This window comes from Canis lupus, chromosome 8 (genome assembly GCF_011100685.1).
Source record: "Canis lupus familiaris isolate Mischka breed German Shepherd chromosome 8, alternate assembly UU_Cfam_GSD_1.0, whole genome shotgun sequence".
NCBI lineage: Eukaryota > Metazoa > Chordata > Mammalia > Carnivora > Canidae > Canis > Canis lupus.
The window spans coordinates 71,235,126-71,256,602 of NC_049229.1; the positions used below are offsets into that span (position 1 = coordinate 71,235,126).

The 21,477-nt window shown below is 46.9% G+C and overlaps 1 protein-coding gene across 3 annotated transcripts in view; it reads right to left on the minus strand.

Moving 5' to 3' along the window:
* CDC42BPB (CDC42 binding protein kinase beta) overlaps nucleotides 1–21,477 on the minus strand; it is a 105,356-nt gene that overhangs the window by 19,511 nt on the left and 64,368 nt on the right. For 2 of the 3 annotated variants that reach the window (XR_005363808.1, XM_038545798.1), the window contains exons 8-22: nucleotides 20,464–20,712; nucleotides 18,586–18,665; nucleotides 16,641–16,807; nucleotides 16,436–16,555; nucleotides 15,871–15,915; nucleotides 15,474–15,607; nucleotides 13,729–13,971; nucleotides 11,803–11,913; nucleotides 10,263–10,507; nucleotides 10,063–10,168; nucleotides 9,084–9,208; nucleotides 8,596–8,701; nucleotides 6,732–6,880; nucleotides 5,266–5,360; nucleotides 3,582–3,661 (exon numbers count right to left, since the gene is read on the minus strand). Coding sequence is in view for 2 of the 3 variants with exons in the window: in XM_038545798.1 (XP_038401726.1) it covers nucleotides 3,582–3,661; nucleotides 5,266–5,360; nucleotides 6,732–6,880; nucleotides 8,596–8,701; nucleotides 9,084–9,208; nucleotides 10,063–10,168; nucleotides 10,263–10,507; nucleotides 11,803–11,913; nucleotides 13,729–13,971; nucleotides 15,474–15,607; nucleotides 15,871–15,915; nucleotides 16,436–16,555; nucleotides 16,641–16,807; nucleotides 18,586–18,665; nucleotides 20,464–20,712 (2,055 nt within the window). In the remaining variant the exon portion in view is untranslated. The remainder of the gene's footprint in view (nucleotides 1–3,581; nucleotides 3,662–5,265; nucleotides 5,361–6,731; nucleotides 6,881–8,595; nucleotides 8,702–9,083; nucleotides 9,209–10,062; nucleotides 10,169–10,262; nucleotides 10,508–11,802; nucleotides 11,914–13,728; nucleotides 13,972–15,473; nucleotides 15,608–15,870; nucleotides 15,916–16,435; nucleotides 16,556–16,640; nucleotides 16,808–18,585; nucleotides 18,666–20,463; nucleotides 20,713–21,477) is intronic. The other variant, XM_038545799.1, reaches the window with a different exon arrangement.

Here is a 21,477-nt window from a genome sequence, read left to right on the forward strand (position 1 = left end):
TCATGTCCCCTCATGGCCCACTTCACTCACAGCTGTGGTGCCTCCCCTGAGGACCACCGTCTCTGGCATTCTGAGACCACAGTGGTGACTGCATGGTCTGACCAGTCATGGTCATTGCCAAAGGCCAGAGGCCACCTGCCTCATCCTCCCCGCACAGCCCTTACCACCCATTCTCCTGACCACCCGACCCACTGGTCTCATTCAGAAGTGGTTTTACCTGTACTTGGTATCATTAAAATAACGGAGTTAAATGATTTTTAACTTCATTTCAGGGGTCAAGAAGAAATTCTGACATCAACAGGGGTCTGAGGACCCATGCCCAGAACTAAGAATTTCCCTGAAAGTTTTAGGACACAGGGAAGCAATGTTTTGTTCTCAGAACTCAAGATTCTCAAATTAATTTCACAATCTGAAACGGAAGCTAAAGCCTTGAATCTAATTTGAAGCTCATTCTAAAACCACTTAAAAAGGACCTCATTTTGAGTGTTCCTGAAATTATTTCCTCACGAAAGGCTCTATTTGCAGACACACACAGACTACATCCGTATGCTCAGTAAGTGCTATCACCGGGACACAGAGGTGGCTGGGAGGTTCCTACGGGAGTTTACAGCTTTATCTGGTGTTCCACATTGAAATCCCAATGAAGCAAATCAGAGAAACACTTTCTAAAAGTTGTAATTAATGAGGTTCCTGTCCAAGGAGCCAAATTCAGATGGGAAGGTAGCGCGCTTGCACATGAACTACACATGCCACATACAACTGTGTACTGCAGTCTCTGAATTCGTTAACAAATGCACAAGGGAGCTGCTACATCAATTAGCTAATCATCAAAGCTACAAACTAAGCAAATTTCTCCCATGAATAAAGTATGTTACACGTGTTAGAGTTCCATCTCCAGATAAATGAAGAGTAAAGGAATACTAAGTAACTTTGTTTCAGCCACGTAATAGCCTGGCTGGTTTCTATCACTTGGTGGGTTCAAGGATGGGAATTAAAGACGAGAAGCTGTCCACACCTGAGGGCTGCTAGGGACACAGGGAGGGCAGTGGAGGGCCAGCATGGGCAGCACTTAATGCATTTACAGAGATGTGGGGACAAGGGGGAGTCCTCAACTGCAACCTCCCACCCAATGAAACTCTGCACAAAAATACACTGATTCCACCCCTGTGGCCAAGCACTCTAGTATTTATACCATGAAAGCAGGGCGGCAGCTTCTAAAAGACAATCCTCAGGTCTGGAAAGACCTCTTGACAAACCTAGACTCTGACCAAGGATTTTTTTCTTCGTGAACGAATGTCCTTCCTATTCAAACCACAGAGGTCAGGAAGGACTGAGACTGACGAGAGGCTGCAGGAGTGCTGGCTGCCCTGGACATGGTGGCACAGAGATCACGGCCTAGCCTAGCCCTGGGGGGAAGCTGCTTGCTGGCCACCAACTGCGGTGGAACAATTGAGTGAGACCCCACCCCAGGGGCTGCTACTCTTGTACTAATTCTGTAGAAATGATGCTGCTGTCCTGGCCACCTCCATCCTGTTTGCGATGGCAGCCCTGGGTCCACAGTGACCCACCTAGTGTTCCCGCCTTGGGAGAGGCTTGGGACCTATGAGACAACAGGTTTATCTTTCTTTTTTTTTTTTTTTTTAAGATTTTATTTATTTATTCATAGAGACAGAGAGAGAGAGGCAGAGGGAGAAGCAGGCATCATACAGAGAGCCTGATGTGGGACTCGATCCAGGGTCTCCAGGATCACGCCCCGGGCTGCAGGCGGCACTAAACCGCTGCGCCACCGGGGCTGCCCGACAACAGGTTTCTGAAGGAACTGGCTTCTGGGGACCAAGGAAAAATTTTTGCTTCTTAAAACTGAGGACTTCAAGGAAAAGACAAGGATCAGTAATTTGGTAAGAAACCATTTTGACAGGTGAACACAAGCCAGTACGAGCCAGAGTGGTGGGGGCTAGAGCCGGCTTGATTTTATAGTAACTGATCCCAGGCAGGGACTGCCAACAGACAGCAGCCCGCTGCCGTAAGGCTGCTGCCAGACAGATACCCAGCAGCCATCCCAAAGACCCAGCACTTACAGAGGAGTGGGGTAGGGCCTGGCAGATACCACCTCACCCTAATGATGAAACCTAGCACTCCAAACTACACACGTGGGAAGTATACATCACCCCCCGTGCAGCATCCATACCAGCATTCAACCTGCTTCTAATCACGAGGAGCTCTCATGCAAATCCAGAGCACAGGGCACCCTACAAGACGGTCGGGCTGGCCACTACAGAAATGCCAACATCAGAAAAAGTGGGGGTCGGGAGAAGTGGAGGCGCTGTTCCAGATGGAAGACTGAACACGACCTATGAGCTCTGGTTGGATCCTGACAAGGGGAAGCCAACCAGCAGTAAAGGACGTTGGGCAGCCTGGGTGGCTCAACAGTTTAGCGCTGCCATCAGCCCAGGGCCTGATCCTGGGGACCCAGGATCAAGTCCCATGTCGGGCTCCCTGCATGGAGCCTGCTTCTCCCTCTGCCTGTGTCTCTGCCTCTCTCTCTCTCTCTCTCTCTGTCTTTCATGAACAAATAAAATCTTAAAAAAAAAAAAAAGGACTTTGTTGGGATGACAAGGAAAATGCAAAGGTGTGCTTTGCTACAGCATCGGTGTGAAACATCCTCTGCCTGGTGACAACAGCATGGTGACGTGAGGAGAATACCCCTGCTCTCAAGACGATGGACCCTGGAGTGTTAGGGGACACGTCTGTGCACTAATGGGGAGAGACAAAGCAAATGCAGCAAAATGCCAGTAAGACACCTGTATGTTTACTGTATTAGTCTTTCAACCTTCCTGCAGGTTTAAAGTTTTCTAAATAAAAAGTTGAAAATCAATAAAAACAATGACACTTTGCCAGAATTCCCATTAATGAAATTTGCTTTCATTATTTTTACTTTCTGGCTTGTTTTAAGGATCACCAGTGAAGGTCCGTCCCTATCATTTTAGAAAAAGAGGGACAGACTGCCCTGGGTCCATGTGCAGCACATGAAGGATGAAGTGGGGCTCTTGCAGCACCAACAGCCCCCCTTCCTCAAGTGGCTCTGACCTACACCCACGCAGGCCACCCTCAGAGTGGAGGCGTACCCCAGACCTATGACACCAGGAGGGCCACAGGGCACTCATCACTGTACTATTCTTAATAAGTCACCTTTTCCAACCATCCTTAAGGCCAAACCGTAGAGCCATACAGAAGTCACTGAAAGGGTAGTGAGACTCGTTTATTCTTCATTTGCTGCAATGTAAGAATTTGTATTTTCAAAATTGCCTGTAATACATAGCACATGGCCCGAGGCCAGGGTGGATTTCTCCCTGGAAGATGCTGAACACTTTAATTAATAAACTTCCACTTGGTCTGAGGAGACCTCTCTGGGAGCATTTCGAATACCTTACATGTGTCTAACCTCATACACTGAATACCCTGGTCCACATGAGAGAGAAAGCCATTAGATGTTGCTGGCAGCTCCGCACGGGGTCAGAGCAGGTCATACTAGTTCTAACTTAACAATAATTGATTTGTCTCTTTTTAAAATAACTACTTACTCTAAATGTTAGATCATGTGCAAGAGGTGCAGTGTTGAAATACTCAAATATTGAATCCTGAAAATCTGGAAGTTTGAGTCCTGTAAGAAAGAAACAAAAATCAGTCAAAGCAGGTTTAAAAGATGGAGTCTTGTGCTTAGATGGGAAGATGCAACATCATCAAGATGTCAATCCTCCATAAGCTAACTGGTGAATGTGATGTGATTCCAGTTACAATCATGTGGGAGAGTCACCAAGAAGAAGGTATCAGAAATCTTTATAAAAGAGGGGTGGGGGAGGAACTCTACCAGATATTAAAATAGATTCCCCAAAGCCTCTTTAATCACAATCAAGTGAACAATGAACAGGATGGAAAATCCAGAGACAGACTCAGGTACTCAGGGGAATCTCATGTGTTAAGAGTCACATATAAAATCAGTACGAGAGGAATTTTTCAATAACTGGTATTAGATAAATAGCCACAGGAAAAAGATAAAACTAGATCCATTCCACAAAATTTACATCAGAGTAAATTCTAATTCAATCAGTAATCCAAATTTAACAAATGAAACCATACCAGTATTGGAAAACATGAATTAATTACTTGAATACCTGGGGATTGGGAATATTTTCCTATGACTTAAGAAAAGGAAGACTGATAAATTTGATGCACAAAAATTAAAACAAAAAAAGCACTAAAACACATTATACTTGGTAAAAACCAAAACCAACCCCCTAAAAATAAAACAAAAACAAAAAAACCACCTGAATATGTATGTATGTATGTATATATACATATATACATATATATATAAATACATATATATATATAAAAAGACAAACCGGGAAAACTACAACTTCTATCACAAACAAAAGGTTCTAATCCTCAATATACAAAAAAGCTTCTAGAAGAAAAAGCTTAACTTTAATTTTTAAAAATGGGCAAAAGATACAAATATATAAAAATCACAGAATCAGAAATACGAATAGCCCTTAAACACATAAAAAGGCACTCAATCTTGCTCACGAAAAGAGGAATCCAAGTGAACTCGGTGTTCCAATGCTACTTCTTACCTATTCAGCATGCAGACCCGCTCTGGGCGTGAGGCTGTGGGGTGGGAGCCCCAGCCTGCCATGCCTGCAGGGAGGCATAGACACAAGCCTCCGGGGCAGAGTCTGGCAATGTCTAGTGTAAGTGGATGCATGCTTACTCTTTAACTAGCAATCCCACTTTCAAAAATACCCCCAGAGGAATAGGAAGTGTTGTACACATATGGCTACTGCTTGCGGCACTTTCTGTGACAGCAAGAGAATAGTCCAGCAGCCGTCCACAGCCCCCGGTGCAGCAAGCTGTGAGGGGACAGGGACCTGGGACCATCTCACACACTGTGGCCCTCCCCACACACAGAATGGAGCCCAGAGTAGGCTGCCTTGTGTAACCAGGGGGGTACGGATGCATACCTTTACACACACACATTTGCTGTGTATTTCAAGATGCAAGGGGAAGGATAAACCAAAGCCCATGCTTAACCTTTGGGGAAGGTATCTTTGGACACACCTTATTTCAGAATTTTGGTTTTAAAGTTGTGTTAAGTGCTTTCTTTATGTAAGTAAAAACTATTAAATCTAAACCAAAATCACATTGCTAAAAAATAAAAAAAAAGCTTGCGTTTAAATAATTCAGAAGCTTATAATTTTAATTTACCAGTATCTGCTCTGAATTTTTCTTCCATTTTTTTCTTCAAAATTTCCATTTCTTCTAATAACTCTCTATTTTTGGCTTCGGAATCCTTCAGTTTACTAAGATAAAAAATAAAGAAAAATGGCTTTAAGCACCCTGAGAATAGGTCATCCACACACACTGACTCAGTAAGTGTCAGAATGTGAGGGCAAGGGCTACTCTCCAGTGTCTAGGAAAGTGCTGGAACATGGCAGGCTCTCCACCGTTGAACAGAAACACAGATCTACTGTTTGCCTGAGTGAGCCTACTGAGCGTGTTATGGAGAATATGGATACTACTGCTGAATTATAAACAGGTGTAGATCTTAAAAATCATGGTCAAAACAAGTGTATCTCTTAAAGCCTTCATGGAGTTTGACATTCCTAGTCTCTTTCCAGAGGAGTCCTTTGTCCTCTGGGGACACATGACTCAGCCACCAGACCTCTAAACCTTCTTTCCTTAGCTGGCAAGAGGGTGGGCCGCACCTGAGACCATGAGCACTGCCTGAATACCAGGGGTCTTGGGGTTCCTACAGATTATTGCAGGAACAATCAGGCTGAGGTGCCTAACGTTTGGCCAGGAGGCGCATGGTACAGTCCAGCAGCTGAGCGGGTGACGCTGGCCGACCCACTGCACCTCTGCCATCTCTGTCTCATCAGCTGTAAAATGAAGTTATAAGACTGCTGGCCTCCTGGGAACCCTGTAGGGGTCATATCATTAGCAGAATAAAGTTTTTACAGGGAGCATATTTAAACGGAAGCTATTATTACTCTTTTAGCCCCCCAAACTAACAAAATGTGTGACTCTATAATCCTATCAGTGACATCCCTGGTGATATACAGGTCCCCAGCCCCTTCATGGAGGAGCTTGCCCCACCTTCCATATCAGCAGCAACTACTGCAAGTAGGAAGGCCTGGCCTTTATGAAACAGCGAGTCACTGCTGTATCTGGGCACATAACAGTGTCTGCTGGTGGTGGCCTCTCATCAAACATTTGCTGAATTTACTATTATGGATAAATGGTGTTCCTATGACTGTCTGAGGCTGGAAAAGTTTTCAAATAGGCATACCCCCTCCAAGCTGTATTTTAAAGTAAGTTTCAGGTTAAAAGGAAAAATTTGAACTTGATGAACTGAACAGCACTCAGGTGAACAAGAAGCCCAGAGAGGGGCCATCAGACATCCCATTGCCCAGCATGGGGAGGACAAGCATCCACCTTTCAGAGACAGGGACACCAGCCTTTCAGAGCTAAGGACCCATACCAGTCTCATTATTTCTTGGAAACACTAAGCATAACCCACCAGTAGATGAAGGGCATCTGCACATTCATCCAACCGATTCTTACTGAGCATCTAGTAGGTGCCCGAAACGTCCCACTGCTCAAAGTTCCTTCTGATCAACGGAGGAAACTGCACAGGTGTGTGCCCAAGGTCAGACCATGGTACCAGGTACCTTTCAAAGGAGAGATTCGTGTCTTTGACTTTCCTCAGCTCCTCTTGAACAAGCTGTTTGGCCCGGATCTCTGCCTCAAGAGCAGATTGCAATTCTAGCCGTGCAGACATGTCGAGCTTCTGACTACGGCGAACTTTCCAAAGGGGATCCTGCAGACATTGGTTCAAATATTACAGACATGTATTTAAGCTCTTTAACAAAATGCTGGCAAATAATTCATCTTTTTTCTAAAATTAAACTTGTATTATCACATTTAAAGATCAATTCAAATATTAGTTTGATACCATTAGATATGATATCAAAGTCTGTCAGACCCAATGTTAGTTTGGGCATTTTATGACTTTTATTCTTAGAGATCTTCTAATGAATGAAATGTACCTTTCTTTATTTTTTAAAAGAATACAACTGAAGTTTAACTTTAATTTCAATTTGAGCCCACTGGACTCTTACAAACCTAAGCTACACTGAAGGGTCTCAGTTGTCTTACTTTTCCTTTATCTTGAGACATTCTGCTGTTTCAACATCTTAGAAATTATCTCAGTGCTCATCGTTATGCCTACCTAGGACGAGAAGACTGAAATAGCAAAGGGAAGGAGAAAGGATGGAGTGACTGTGATTGAAATCAGCCTGACAACAGCGTCCTCCCCTATTCCTGCCAAGCCCTGTGCAGTCCTATCCACTTTCAGGAGGGACAGAAGAAGTCTGCAGATACCACTCTGGTAGATCTTTTTAAAGCTTTCACTAAAACAGGATTTTTCACTTCCCGTCTACAGAGTTACGAGAAGGAAGGTAACCCACTGCAGGTGCGCAGGGACAGAGAGAGGGGTACATCATCCAGATGCTGACGACTGTATGAAATCCAGCAAATGAGAGAAAACTCCCTTTAGATTACTGTGTCCTACATGAACTTCCTCAGTCAACAGGTGGACGATACACTTCTAAGGACAGAAAGGAAATACACTTTCATCCAGGAAGCCTTTCAATGGGAATACTCTGCAATAAGAATCTCAACCCATTTTGCTAAAAGGACCTAAGACTATATATTCATCTTTTATAAGTTTTGTGCACTAAATTTATTCAATGTGATTCATAAGTACGAGATTACACGTAAACATGATTGGAAAAAAAGAAAATGTAGAAATGAAAAAATATTTATTGATCATTTGAATTGGTATTTGTAAATCTAAAATCTAAAAATGACAAAGTCTTTCAATTATAGAGCAAAGAACACGGCTGTGTTCTTTGACAAGACGAATGTGCTGGGTGCCTGGGTGACTGGATGAGTGGTTAATGACACTCAAAGGTGCTGCCCCTTTTCAGTAAACACACTTTCACATCAGCAAAACATGCGATAAAAATTAGGGTTTATAGTTGTAGATAAAATTCTAATAAAGTAGTTTCACTGTACCTTAATGTTACTCGTATATGTTATCAACAGAATAACTTCTACACACCGACTGTAAAAATGGCTGTGCCCAGAAGTGAGCCTGGGTGGACACGCAGCTCTGCTGCATTCAGAGCTCCACCCACCCACCCACCCACCCACCGTGGGCATTCAAAACGCATGGACCCTGACCAGGTGGGTGACAGAATGAACAAGACCAATCTCCCTGAGGGCAGAAACCCATCCTGCTAACTGAGGATCCCTCCACAGAGCCCGGCCCTCAGTGATCGCTTGCTGTTGTGAGTTTGTGGATCGCCCAATAACTCACAGAGCTCCTCAAACTGGGCAGCTTTCACTAGTCACATGCGAGTCTCACATCACCAGTGTTACCTGTTTGGCACTCAGCTGCACTCATGCTCAAGAGAAAGCCAGTAATGAATTCCATTGCCATAGAAATGCAGAGTTCAGAACAAAGCCTACCAGCGCTCTTGAGCCCAGACTGGAGCTCCTCAGGGTCTCGAGCTCTTCTGTCATCTTGGAAGCAAGAGCCTGAAGATAACCTCGTGCATCTTTCTCATCACTGACCCTAGAGGAGGACCATACCCCGTGAGTGAGAGGAGCTAAAAATGAGAATAGGTTCCTGCCTCCCATGGGACAGAATGACACTGTGTCCTATCAACGAGAATAATCGCCCACCACCAATGACTGCCTCTGCTAGCAAGGGCTGCCCCCCTGCTCACCGGAACATGGGGGCATGCCAGCCTGACTGACACCTTCAGTGACTCGGTGGGGTTTCTCCACCTCTACTGCAATGTGATGACCTGGGCAGAGCTGCTGCCCCTGCACATTAGCGATTAGGGGAAAGAGCAGCAAGGTCTGCGCTGAGGCCTCAGAGGAACCGTGTGGTGAATAGTGTGACAGGCTGGGCTGGGCTGGGCTGGGGACACTGCGGGTGGGCACGCACATACCACTGAATGATCTCTGCAATCTGAGCTTCCCAGTGTGCAACTGATTCCTTCTTGGCTGCCAGATCTTGCAGCTCATCCTCCAGTTGTCTGTTTTGAGCTGTGAGTTTATCCACAAAGGAACAAAGCTGAAATTAAACAATTGTACCACACAACTCGTTATTTGGTGCCCTTTAGAGTTTTCATTTTAATTTTTTTAGATTTTAAACTCTTGTATGCTCTAGGAAGCTCTGTGGGAAGCTAGAAGCTCATATGGTGCCCTTTAAATTACGACATTAGCAGGATTATAGCACAAGTTCTTCTGAAGAGCCTGAAAGCTTTAATCATTAGGAGATATTGTTCTATTTATTTTTTATTTTTTTAAATTTTTATTTATGAGAGAGAGAGAGAGGGCGGGGGGGCAGAGACATAGGCAGAGGGAGAAGCAGGCTCCATGCACTGGGAGCCCGACGCGGGATTCGATCCCGGGTCTCCAGGATCACGCCCTGGGCCAAAGGCAGGCGTTAAACCGCTGCGCCACCCAGGGATCCCCGGAGATACTGTTCTAAACCTAGTTTTCAATGTAGACTTTTTGACTGTACCTAACTTCCCTCATGTTTCAATATAAATTTGAACACATAGATGCCTGAGTGGCACAATGGTTGAGCATCTGCCTTTGGCTCAGGTAGTGATCCTGGGGTCCTAGGATCAAGTGCCACATCGGCCTCCCCGCAGGAAGCCTTCTTCTCTCTCTGCATATGCCTCTGCCTCTGTGTATCTCTCGTAAATAAAAAAATAAAATCTTAAAAATAAAAGATAAATCTGAACACATAAGAGGTAAGAGCTGTGGTTTTGGCTAATTAGCAGCTTTGAACCTGATGGGAAACAGCCCATTCAGAAGATCAAACCAGTGACTTTACATAAGCAATAAACTGTGCAAACAACCACTAGGCAGAGTGGACTCGTGAGCATGGACATTAGGGCTGTGAGCGGGGGCGATTACCCTCTCGTTCTCGGCCGTGAGCTTCTTGTTTTCTTCCAGCAGCATGCCTCTCTCCCGCTCATACTTCTCCCTTACTGTGCCCACTGCCTCCTCCATTTCAGTGTGCCTGGGAAGGTACGAGAGAGAGGGGAGTCAGAAGCCTGCAGGGGGCAGGGACACAAGTCTACACTCACAACACAGAGGAGAGTGTGGACACTTACCGCTCTCGCTTTGACTTTTCCAATTTGTCTTTTAACATGAGAACTTCCTTCTGCAGGGCCAGCTGGTGGCTCTCTGAATCGTGCACCTCCTTTTTCACATTTTTTACTTCCAGCACATGGGAGGCCTCCCGCCTGACCAATTCTTCTTCATAAAATAGGACTTTCTTCTCAAGCTCAGATTTGATTTTGGAAATCTCCTGCTGATGTTCTAAGGTGGCACCTGGTCCTCGGCCTCCTTGCTTCATCTGAAGATAAAGGGTAAGTAAAGTCAACCACAGAGCTCTGTGTCCTCCCTCAAGAGCCACGCGGCCTGTCATCCCTACCACATGCAGGCACCCCTTCCCTGCCAGTGACAGGCACTGCAAAGGATTTATCTGGCCTCAGTCATGAAGTCCTTCTCACAACAGTCAGGCTGGTTCTAGGGGTAGACAGTATCTGCCTTGCTGAAGGGATGTGCCCAGATCTGCCCAGCACTGCAGAAGCTCTGTGTCTACACCCTCACACAAATGGTCTCCAAACCTCCTCACAGTTTGTTCATCATGCAACAATATTCTTTTGAAGGCTATGTGTCGAGCACCTCTGTGGTAACAGGGTAACACTGAGGTCGCTGCTTCTGTGGGGCAGAAGGGAGAGCCTGATAACAACCCAGCAACGAAGCAACAAGATGCTAACACAAAGCAATGCAACAAAGACTGGGGGATGGCACAAAGTTGACAGTTAGAGAAGGCAACGTTGAGGTGGTAACACATGAAGCGCTGTGTCAGGCAATGAGCAGCAAGGCAAAGGCACCGAACTGGAGCTGTGGACACAGCAAGAGGGCATCGGGGTGGTTGGGGCAGGCAGAAAAGGGAAGTGCGGAGAGGGAGCTGTCAGGGGGAGGAGTCATTCCAGAGCTGCAGGAAGCTACTGGGGACACCAAAGGTGGGATGTGTCCCAACTGTGATAAGCTCGCTGTAGCAACCGCACGGGGAGCAGCATGGCAACAAGCACTCGGGCACTAGGGAGAAGTCCAAGCCCATGGGGGGCTGCCACCAGCTGGACCAGAGGGCAGCAAGGACGATGGAGAGAAACTGGCACCTCCAAGATAAGTACTGAGGGAGAGGTGACAGATTCAGCTGGTGAAGCGTCTGCCTTTGGCTCAGGTCATCCCAGGGTTCTGGGATCAAGTCCTATGTCGGGCTCCCCGCTCAGTGGGGAGTCTGCTTCTCCCTCTCCCTCTGCCCCTCCTACCCCGCCACTGCATGTGCTCTCTCTCTCTCAAATAATAAAATCTTAAAAAAAAAAAAAAGAAAGAAACCCAAGACAAATGGCAGGTACTGGGTATTAGTTTACAAGGGCTTCCTATAAATTGCCTGAGGCTTTTTATATATAAGAAAAAAAAATGAAGCAACTTGGGCTTTTAAAGCGAAAAGCTGTCCTAAAGGCATGGTCGTGAGCTGCCACCTCTCCACATCCCACGTCTCATCTGCAGCCACCGGTCTCTGATGAGCCCACCACGACAGTTAGCAAGGGTGACCGTCTAGCCTCTGGCAGACACTACCTTGAGAGCCTCAAGCTCACTTTCCACTTGCTTGGAGAAGTTCTCACTGTGCTCACGAAGCTTGCGCTCCCTGGAGGCCTCGGCAACGGCGTCCTCCAGTCGAGCTTCCAGCTGCAAGAAGAACGCCACTGCTTACTGGCCTGATGCCGGCCCTCCCAAGGCCCTGGGCCAGCGCAGTCCTGAGGCCCTTCATAATTCTTCCCTCCTCACAGATTTCAGCCCCCATCATATAATGGCTGAGAAACACACTTCAAGGCTTATCTCGAAAGGCTAGTTAGTAATAAAACAAGTTTAAATTCTAATTTAAATCAATAATTTGGCATTAAATTTCTAGGAAGGATGCAGATTGGTGAAACAAATACTTTGGACATCTGGAGAACACAAATTCTTCTATGAAACGACAAACGTCACATGAGAGTGGGGGGACAGCGGAAGAATCGCATGTTCCCATTACTTTAAAGCAGATCCCAGGCCCCACAGCGACTCATCCAGAGTGCGAATGGTAATGCTTAGTTACGGGTTCCGCTGACCAGAGTTACTGCTGGCTACAACTACAAATATATCTGGGTTTTAAGACAAATGGAGAGGAAAACAAATAGGCATTTTGAGACCAAGTGACAATGAGCACATAAGTTTCAGGCCTTCTGATTCAATGTGCCGAGCAATTTCTAACAGAATCCAAACTAAGGGCTGCTTAAAATCTGCCCCTCATTAATGGAAGAGCATCTAGAGTATCTTGACAGCCAGTTCTCAAAGTAGTGTCTTGAGACCCTTTCGGGGGGTATCAAAGGGTCTTCTTTTTCTAATTACCTGGGTTTTCTTTAAATACTTTATGCAAAACATGGCAGACTGAATGCAGAAATAGGCATACCAACCTACGTGTTTATTAAGCCAGTTATTAAAGAAAAGAACAAAAACACAAAAATGCCACTCCCCTCACTACATAGGGGAGGCAGTCACTTTTCATAGAAAATGCTACTTACGTTAACATGTAACGTAATGCTATTATTCAGGTTATTGCTAAACTGAAGAGAGTATCTTAATATCTAACATGGTAAACATGAGAAGCCGTAACCTACACAAACAAAAGCTCTTTCAGGGTCTCGGGTCTTTAAGAGCATAAAGCCATCCTGAAAGCAGGTCCAGAGCCTCTGGGCTGACCTGAAGGCACACCTGGCTGAGCCTGGTCTTCCCACTGCTCCCACCTGCTATGGACCTGGGGCTCACCTCACTTACGCTGTGCTGTATCGATCGCATCATGACACGTTTACATTACATTTGTTAGGCATGAATACCTTCTCTTTGCTTTAAAAGGTTATTTTTAAAAATCAGGACCCTAGAACATCTCTTAATAATTTCACAAATAGATACTGAGGGCTGAGAAATACAAAATAAATACTTGGCAGGTCAACTTACTTGGTTTCTCATAAAATTTAAGATTTTAAAGTAATTTATAGTATTCAAGCTAAATTCTCCAAGATGTTTTATTAAGATCATACAAAGGTCCAGGGCACCTGGGTGGCTCAGGCGGTTAAGTGCCTACCTTCAGCTCAGGTAGGTCATGACCTGAGAGTGCTGGGATGGAGCCCCATATCAGGCTCCCCGCTCAATGGGGAGTCTACTTCTCCTTCTCCCTCTGCCTCCTCCCCCAGCTCATGCATTCTCTCAAATAAATAAACTATTAGGGATCCCTGGGTGGCGCAGCGGTTTGGTGCCTGCCTTTGGCCCAGGGCGCGATCCTGGAGACCCGGGATCGAATCCCCCATCAGGCTCCCGGTGCATGGAGCCTGCTTCTCCCTCTGCCTGTGTCTCTGCCTCTCTCTCTCTCTGTGACTATCATAAATAAATAAAAATTAAAAAAAAAAAAAAAAAAAAGATCTTATAAAAGTCCAAATAGCACAATCCCTGAAACAGCTAAAAAGCTACCTCCTTCCTGAACTTCTCAGACTTGCGGATTTCCTGGCGCATGGAGTCAATCTTCTGCATGGCCACCTCCACTTCCTCCTCTTTGTCCCGGAGCTGCCGAGACACCTTCTGCTTCTGGGAGCGGAGCTCTGCCATGCGCTCATTGAGCTCTGAGAACTCCTGTAGGGCCAACTTTCGTTGCTGGTGGGCATCTTTGAGTTCTCTGGCCTGGGATTTCAATCGCTCTGAAGCTTCAACCAATTGCTGAATAGAAAGAATGACAGATGTTTTATATTTGCTTAACAAAGACATGGGAGGCTGGAAGCTCACTCTTCCCCAGCAAACGCTGGTTACGGACCATGGCCAAGATCCAAAACCTCTCCTCTTTGGAAAAAGCCCTTTGCTCAGCCCCAGCACAGCTATGAGCAGCCTGGAAAAAGCACACCTGAGCTGAGGTACTAAGCATCAACCTCACTCCAGGGAAGACTCAGCAACCACATGGCAACCGGAAGCTCAAGCTCCCCCAGCCAGCTTGGAGGCTTGCTCACAGTGGCAAGTCTGGCTCACCAGTTTCAACACCCCCTTCCCTAATCCATCCATACAATCACAAAGGTGGATGAAGCATGAATGTGGTCATCAATCCAGTTATTTAAATAGCAGTATCAGGAAAGTACATGTTACGTATGAAAAGCCTAAGATTTCCACCAAAATAAGGAATCACACAAAAACGATCATTGAACACCTAACCCCTCACCAGAGAGAGATTTGGAAGTGGTTGTCTCTCTGGCTGCATGGGTGACATGGCCTCACCACCGGCTGTCCTAGGAGCCTCACCTCCCTGCAGCTGATTCCTCAACAACTGGGTGGCACAGTCACTGTGGCACCTGTTGGTCTGGTACTGGAAGTAGCGGATCTGAACAGATTAGCATGGTGGTTCCCACCACGAGGAGGGGATTGCCTCCACCACGCTGTTCTGGGCCAGGCTAGCTAGAGTAATGCGGGGCCTCCTGTCCCACGCTGCGCTTCCAGACAAGGCGCCGTGGTAGGATACCGTGGTGAACTGAACAATCTGGGTTTGAAACCCTGCACATTTTAGAAAACAGATCATAAACTATAGATTTAACGACTTAAGTGTATAAGTGAATATATTTTAGAAAATAGGATCGTGTTGTATGAACACACTGGTATCTAAACATACGGTTTGATGTATTTTACTGAAAATCAAATTTATAAAAGACATTTAAAGGGAACTGCACAAATTTCAACAAATGATCTGTCTTGCAATGCCCTGTCATAAGGAACAGCTCACTTCTGAAAGAAGAGGGGGTTGGGGAGAGGCCACTGCAGGTGGCCTGATGGAGTGGGAAGGGTGAGGACTCTGGCACCAGAGTCAAGCAGGTGACCTTAGCTGGGTTGGTTGCTGTGGACCCTGAGAGAGACCCTCCATGGGGAGCCTCAAGGCCTCCACACCATCATGTCCTTACTTTCACATAGGGGGTATAGCACCCAGGGCAGGGTGGTCAGGAGCTAGGACGAGCACTGCAAAGTGTGTGCTGGCTGTAGCAGGGTACCTCACAGCCAGCCAGGAGGCGGAGTGGCCAGCAGGATCCTTGGGCAATCTTGCCTCTCAGGGGCTGCAGGCAGCACAGGCCAGGACACACACAAACAAGGGTCCTGGAAGAGGCCCTCAGACCTCTGCACAACTTCAACCTCACAACCTCGAAATCATTTAAATCTTTCTCACGTTAAACCACATCCTGAACTACCTTGTGAAAATCCTCCTTCTCCTGTCGCACCACGCGGTACTGCTTTTCCAGGCCTTTCAGCCGATGTGTGGAGTCCTCGTGTTCTTGGCGAAGGGTCACCGTGTCCTCAAGCTGCCGCTCAAGCCTGTTTGAATCTGAGCGATAGGGAAAATAGACCATGTGACTTCCTGAGAGTGAATTATTTAATCATTCCTCATGCTCTCTATCATTTAGCAGCTTTCTCACTTCCTCACACAGGTAACCTGCTGTGTCAAGTGTCATGTGCTCAGCCACCCACATGAGCTGACCATAGGTAGGTGACGGCTCTGCCCCAAGGGCTGGGGGTCCTCCTGTCTCAGTGCAAGCAAGCACGGGGCAGCTGAGGGGCGCAGGAAGCCTCAGTGTGTAACTGACTCACCTGGGCCCTTTTCAGCATCAGGACGGGGTGGGAGGGGGGCGGTTTCTAAGGCAGGAAAAGGAGAGAAAGAATAGGGTGAGACAAGAGTCAACTGCCAGGCTGACACATGTGTCAGGCTAAGACTAAAGAGTGATCGGAGTAGGAAGCTTTGATAATCTAGGAACCACAGAAGATGGATGGAAGGACAGATCCACACCTACAACACTGAGGAAAGTGGGCCAGGTCACCAAGGAAAGCCTTGGGAAGAAGTAAGCTGTGGCAATTCTGTCTCAGGGCTACAAGGAGAGGAATCAAGACAGAGAAATGTAAAATGTTGTGAAGGTTTGTGGATGAGATACTAGAAACAGATTCTAGCTGCAACTATAAAATCCTATTATGTGGGCTAAGCAAGGTGCAGAAATCACCTCAAGTGAACGGACAAAACAGGAGACCTCTAAGTAGGTGCACTGAAGCCAAAGCTTTTTTTTTTTCCCCCTTTTTCACCTTACGAAAAGGACTGAAAATTTTCCCCAAAGGGATGAATGCCCAAGAACAGAGACCAGGCAGTTATCATTAAAACACCTACCTGCTATTTTATTCTTTAGACGCTCGATCTCTTCGTTTAGCTTTTTGATTTCCTTATCCCGGGCCGAGCTGCCCAGGGCGCGGGTGGAGCCGTGCAGGGACTGCACGGTCTGGGTGGACTCTAGGGGAGGGAGACAGGGCGTGAGGGCAGGCCAGCGCCGAGGGCAAGTGGGCCGAGGTCGCGGGAGGCTGGGCGCTGCCCTCACCTTGCAGCTTCCTGCTCAGCTCCAGCTTCTCCTGCTCCAGCCTCCGGATCCGCCTTTCATAAGCTTCCACCTGTAGGCTGTTCTCCAGGTCCCGCTGCACACCCTCGTCTTTGGTTAATGTGCTGGACTGCATTATGCTCTTCAGAGAGCCTCGGTCAGAAAAACAGCTGCAATAAAGCAATAGGGTTTTCTGATCTACTGAGAATTCAGTGAGTTCATCAGCATTTTAAAACTTCCTGGGGCAAAAGACAAGTCTTCCAAACAGGCAAACAAAATACCTGTGAAAAAGACTATTATTTATCGAGCCAGAATTCAGAGTCTCCCTTATGGCTAATTAGTGGATGACAGGGTGATTAACAAGAACGTGCCCTCTAAGGTGGTCAAAGAAAACCCCTCTGCAAAGGAGGGAATGTAATCTCTACGTCACCACTTATGCTCAACCAGAAATGTAACAGGAGATGGTATCCTGTGGGTAGCTGGGTGCGGGGGCCCGGCAGAGGGCCCAGGGGATGGCCCTGGACACTGAGGCCACCAAGGGCTTCCTGCTTCTGCCACTGACTGGCTGAGAATTTCAGGGAATGGGCCCCTCAATCCTCTGGGGCTCATCCTCCCCTGCAGACTGAACAACCTGTCTGGTTCTCTCAACTCCAGCACTGTGCGTGGCACAGCTACTGACCAGTGACCACCAAGTGCATACCACACACACAGTTATGAAAGCCCAAGGTGATTCTCTCACTCAGAGCTTAGTTCTTGAGCAGGTCCACAAATTATTTAGTTCTTGTTTTTAATGTGACAGTGATGCCAGGGAGACTCCTGAGTACTGCTACACTCAGAAGTCCAGCAAAGGCACCCAGCACACACACGTTTATGGAAGGGCCTGGCCACTGATTCTCAAAAGTGGCTCAAGAATGCTGTGCTACGCCAGCACCATGGGTTCTGTTCCAGAAGGAGAGACCTGGGCTTGACCTGTCATACTAGAGCCTTGGTAGGTGGGCCTGGAACCTGAAGGTTTAACAAGTACCTACTGAGCTAGAATGGCCCAGAAAAATCAAGAACCTCTGTAAGCAAGATTAATAGGTCATTATGCCTACTGCATTTTGGACCGCTTCCTGTGGACTACAAAGCATCAACTATCACTTTGGCTCTAGTGCTGCTTAACCCTGGCACCTCACACCAAGGGAGCTCCTATGAGCTCAAGCAGAAACAACCTCCTCCTGAAGGAACTCTCATCAATGCACGTAGGAGCTGCTAGAAGGTACCTGGAGTCAAGTGTGTGGCCCTCCTTCAGGCACTGAGTGATTCCATCTGTTTCATTTTGTCTGCCTTTCCTCCTGGCTCAGGTTCTTTAAAAGCCAGCGACAGCTCGGCAAAGAGGCCCATTCAAGAGAGAGGCTGACAGGTACAAATAGTCACCATGGTCCTCAGGTGCTGGAGCTACACCTGGGGCTTCTGCTCTCGCCTCTTCCATTAAGCCTGGGACTGTGCTCCAGCTCCATGGTGGAAGCTACAGAGCTGTGGCTAAAATCCTTATGAAAGTAGGGCATGAGCAGGGAACAGGGCTGCTAGCTTCGGCCACTGACATTCTCTCAGAATAAATCTTGCCAACACTCATGGTCTGTAAGTCAGAAGTCAGCAAACTACCTCCCATGAGCCAAGGATGGGTTTCATATTTTCACAGCGTTGTTAAAAAAGCAGTAGACTATATAACAGAGATAGGAGAAGAGTCTCCTGTTTGTAGAAGTCGTCGCCTGACCCTGCTACATGTCACTGTGTAGTCATCAGGTGTCCCATTTAAAGGACAAATCTGTCCACAGCTCCCTTGATCATGACCCCCCAACACCGATGCAGGCACACACCCGCACAGGAACATCCCCCCTCCCCAACTCAGACTGCCCATCTAGCCCAAGGGAAGGCTCTGCCTGGGGAATGATAAATCCAGACCTACCTTTCTGTTGTAAATGTAAAACCGATGAACGGCAAATGTAACCCGGAGAAGCCCGTATGAGAACCAGGAGGTAATATATCCTGCATAAGAACACATACAACAAAATGAAATCCGTGTTCAAACAAAAGGAAAGAATGTTACAAATCAGTGAAGTCAGGGGTCAGAGCAGAGAATCCTGGAGTACACAGTGTTCCCGCCAGGGAGCGAGCGCAGCACTGGCAGGTTTACAGTTCTTGGGCCTGGCAGTGCCTGCTGCATGCACAATGCAGTTAAGAGAACACACACACTGCTTCAGATGATGATACTGTCACAGGCCCAACTTGCATCACACCTGTGACGCCAAACCTGCTGAAGCCACAGGAGCCACTGCTTGACACGGCCCTGCACAGAGGCGAGCAGACGGGGCAGGAGCACAACCACCTGGAGGCATGGGGGCAGAGGCTGAGGGTTCCCAGGCTCTCGACAGAGACAGAGGCCAAAGGCAGAAGGTAGAATATCTTAGGTAAATGTATTGTGAACTCTTCTCTTTCAGTTTTAGGATCCTTCATCAAACACGAAGCCAAAGTTATAATTCATCTGGGAAATGTCAGCATGTAAATAGTTTCTTTAGAGTCTAGGAAAACCCCTTCCACAGCGACACTACTTTGTGCGGTCTATGGCTTGGCTCTTATTTGACTAATTCTCTAGGGAGCAATCAAGACCTTTCTTCTACTTGGATGAACCTCAGGTCCTCTACCCGCAAACCAGGTCACAACAACCTTACAGCCTCTGAGCAAAACTCTCTGGAGCTAAAAGTACCAACTGGTACAGCAGAGGCCCCGTTGGACCAGCCAAACACTGGGCAGCCCCAGAACCAGGACCCCACCTGGAGGACCCAAGACATCAGTGGGAGGACTCGGAACCCACACATGGTCACTGCTGCTCCTAAACCCCTGCTGTACAAAGAAACACACATGAGAACAGAACAGAGAGAACACATGACAGCAGGAAGCCTGTGCACTCATGCCTGGGGACTGGGGCCCCAGGGGCTTGCAAGTCCACTATGGGGGCACAGGCCAGGCCCCTCGCAGTCTGGAAGTGGTGACAGGGCTGAGGTGAAGCTTTAAGTGGAGCATTGGTGACACTGCCAAATGCCATGAAACTACAGCACAAGTATGTCTGATGAGGTCTGGAAAGGAGCTGTTCAACTCAGTTTTACTTCAGCTGAGGTCATGTGTACCTCGGAGACATTTCGGGTCCGGTTCCCGACCACCATGATAAAGTGACTATCTCAACAAAGCAAGTCAAGTGCATTGTTTACTTTCCCAGCCCACGTAAAAATCGAGTTCACACTACACTACAATCTATTACGTGTGCAACAGCACCGTCAGAACAAATAAAGTATGTACCTTAATTTAAAAATATTTTACTGCTAAAAACTGCTAACCATCACCTGAGCTTTCAGTAAGTCCTAAGCACCGATCATGGATCACTGTAACAAACACATTAATACTGAAAAAATCTGAAACACGGTGAGAATCACCAACATGGGATGCAGAAGTGAGCAGATGTGGTTAGAAAAACTGCCCACAGATATGCTGGAGGCAAGGTTGCCACAAACCTTCAGTCTGTAAAAAAAAAAAAAACAAAAAAAAAACAGTATCTGCAAAGCACATTAAAATGAGGTGTGCCTGTAACCCTTATTCTTTAGAAGGGACATTAAGGACCAAGCTGAAGGCTGGAATAAAAGGTGTATTTTCTTGAAAACAATTGCCAGATCTTTTAAAGTTGGAACCAACACAGTCCTAAGACCGATCACACTGGGAACAACACCGTCCACAGAACACTCTCCATATTCAGACCTACGAGGATACAGCACGAGAGACGGTTTACACTTACAATATTTCTCAGCACGTCGTCATCCACATCAAAGTTAGAGGTGTCAGAAGGGCTGCTCACATCAGGAATGTAAGGTGCCTCCAGGTTCCGTATGTTCTCCCAGTTCAGACCTTCAAAGAACGCATGCTTTTTGAAGTCCTCTATGCCATTCTGGCCCAGCCGCCGCTCTCTGCTGCAGATGAGTCTCTGAATGAGGTCTTTGGCTTCTTCAGACACGTCGGTGACGTGGGATGGAAACTGAAATCGCTCCTGGGGGGTGGGAGGTCGGTGGACACGGGATGAAAACTTACTCAGAAAGATGGAAGATTTATAGATGTTACAGGAAACAAGACAGAGGCAACCACTCCAAAGCAACAGTCATTCCTAATTTCACAGTAACTAAATGCAAGCCATAGCCAGTGAACTGAATTCCAGAAAGGCAAATGAGAAAATCCTTAGTTTTGCTGGTTTCATTCATGGCAGACTTGTTGCCACCTTACACATAAATTAGAACGATAGACTGTCACCCATCGAAGTGGCAAAGGACGCAGACTACACACTGCAGTGGAACAGGCTGGCTCAGCTCCTTGAGAGTGCGTATGCCAGTACCCACAGCAATTCCACTCTGAAAATTTTATTCTACAGAAACCGTCACAAAAAGAACACCTGACATGTTCACAACAGCATTATATTCTGACCAAGTAAACCGCAAATTGCCTAAATGCTCATCAAAAAGAAATCTGTTAAAAAGAGACACGGTGCGTGCACGCATATACACTCCACACACACCACACCCACACCCACACACACCCAACACACACACAAACACCCCACACCCAAACACCCGCCCCCCACACGCACACCCAAGAGAATGGTGTGTTTTTGTGTACTGGGTAGACAGAGCACAAAAAGCCAGACAAAACCCCCTAGTTATATGTGATGTGATGCCATCCAACCAAACATTCCCCCCCACACACCATCCTGCCCCACAAACGCCCAGCACAGCAGCAAGCTTGGGTGCCAAGGCCCAGCTCC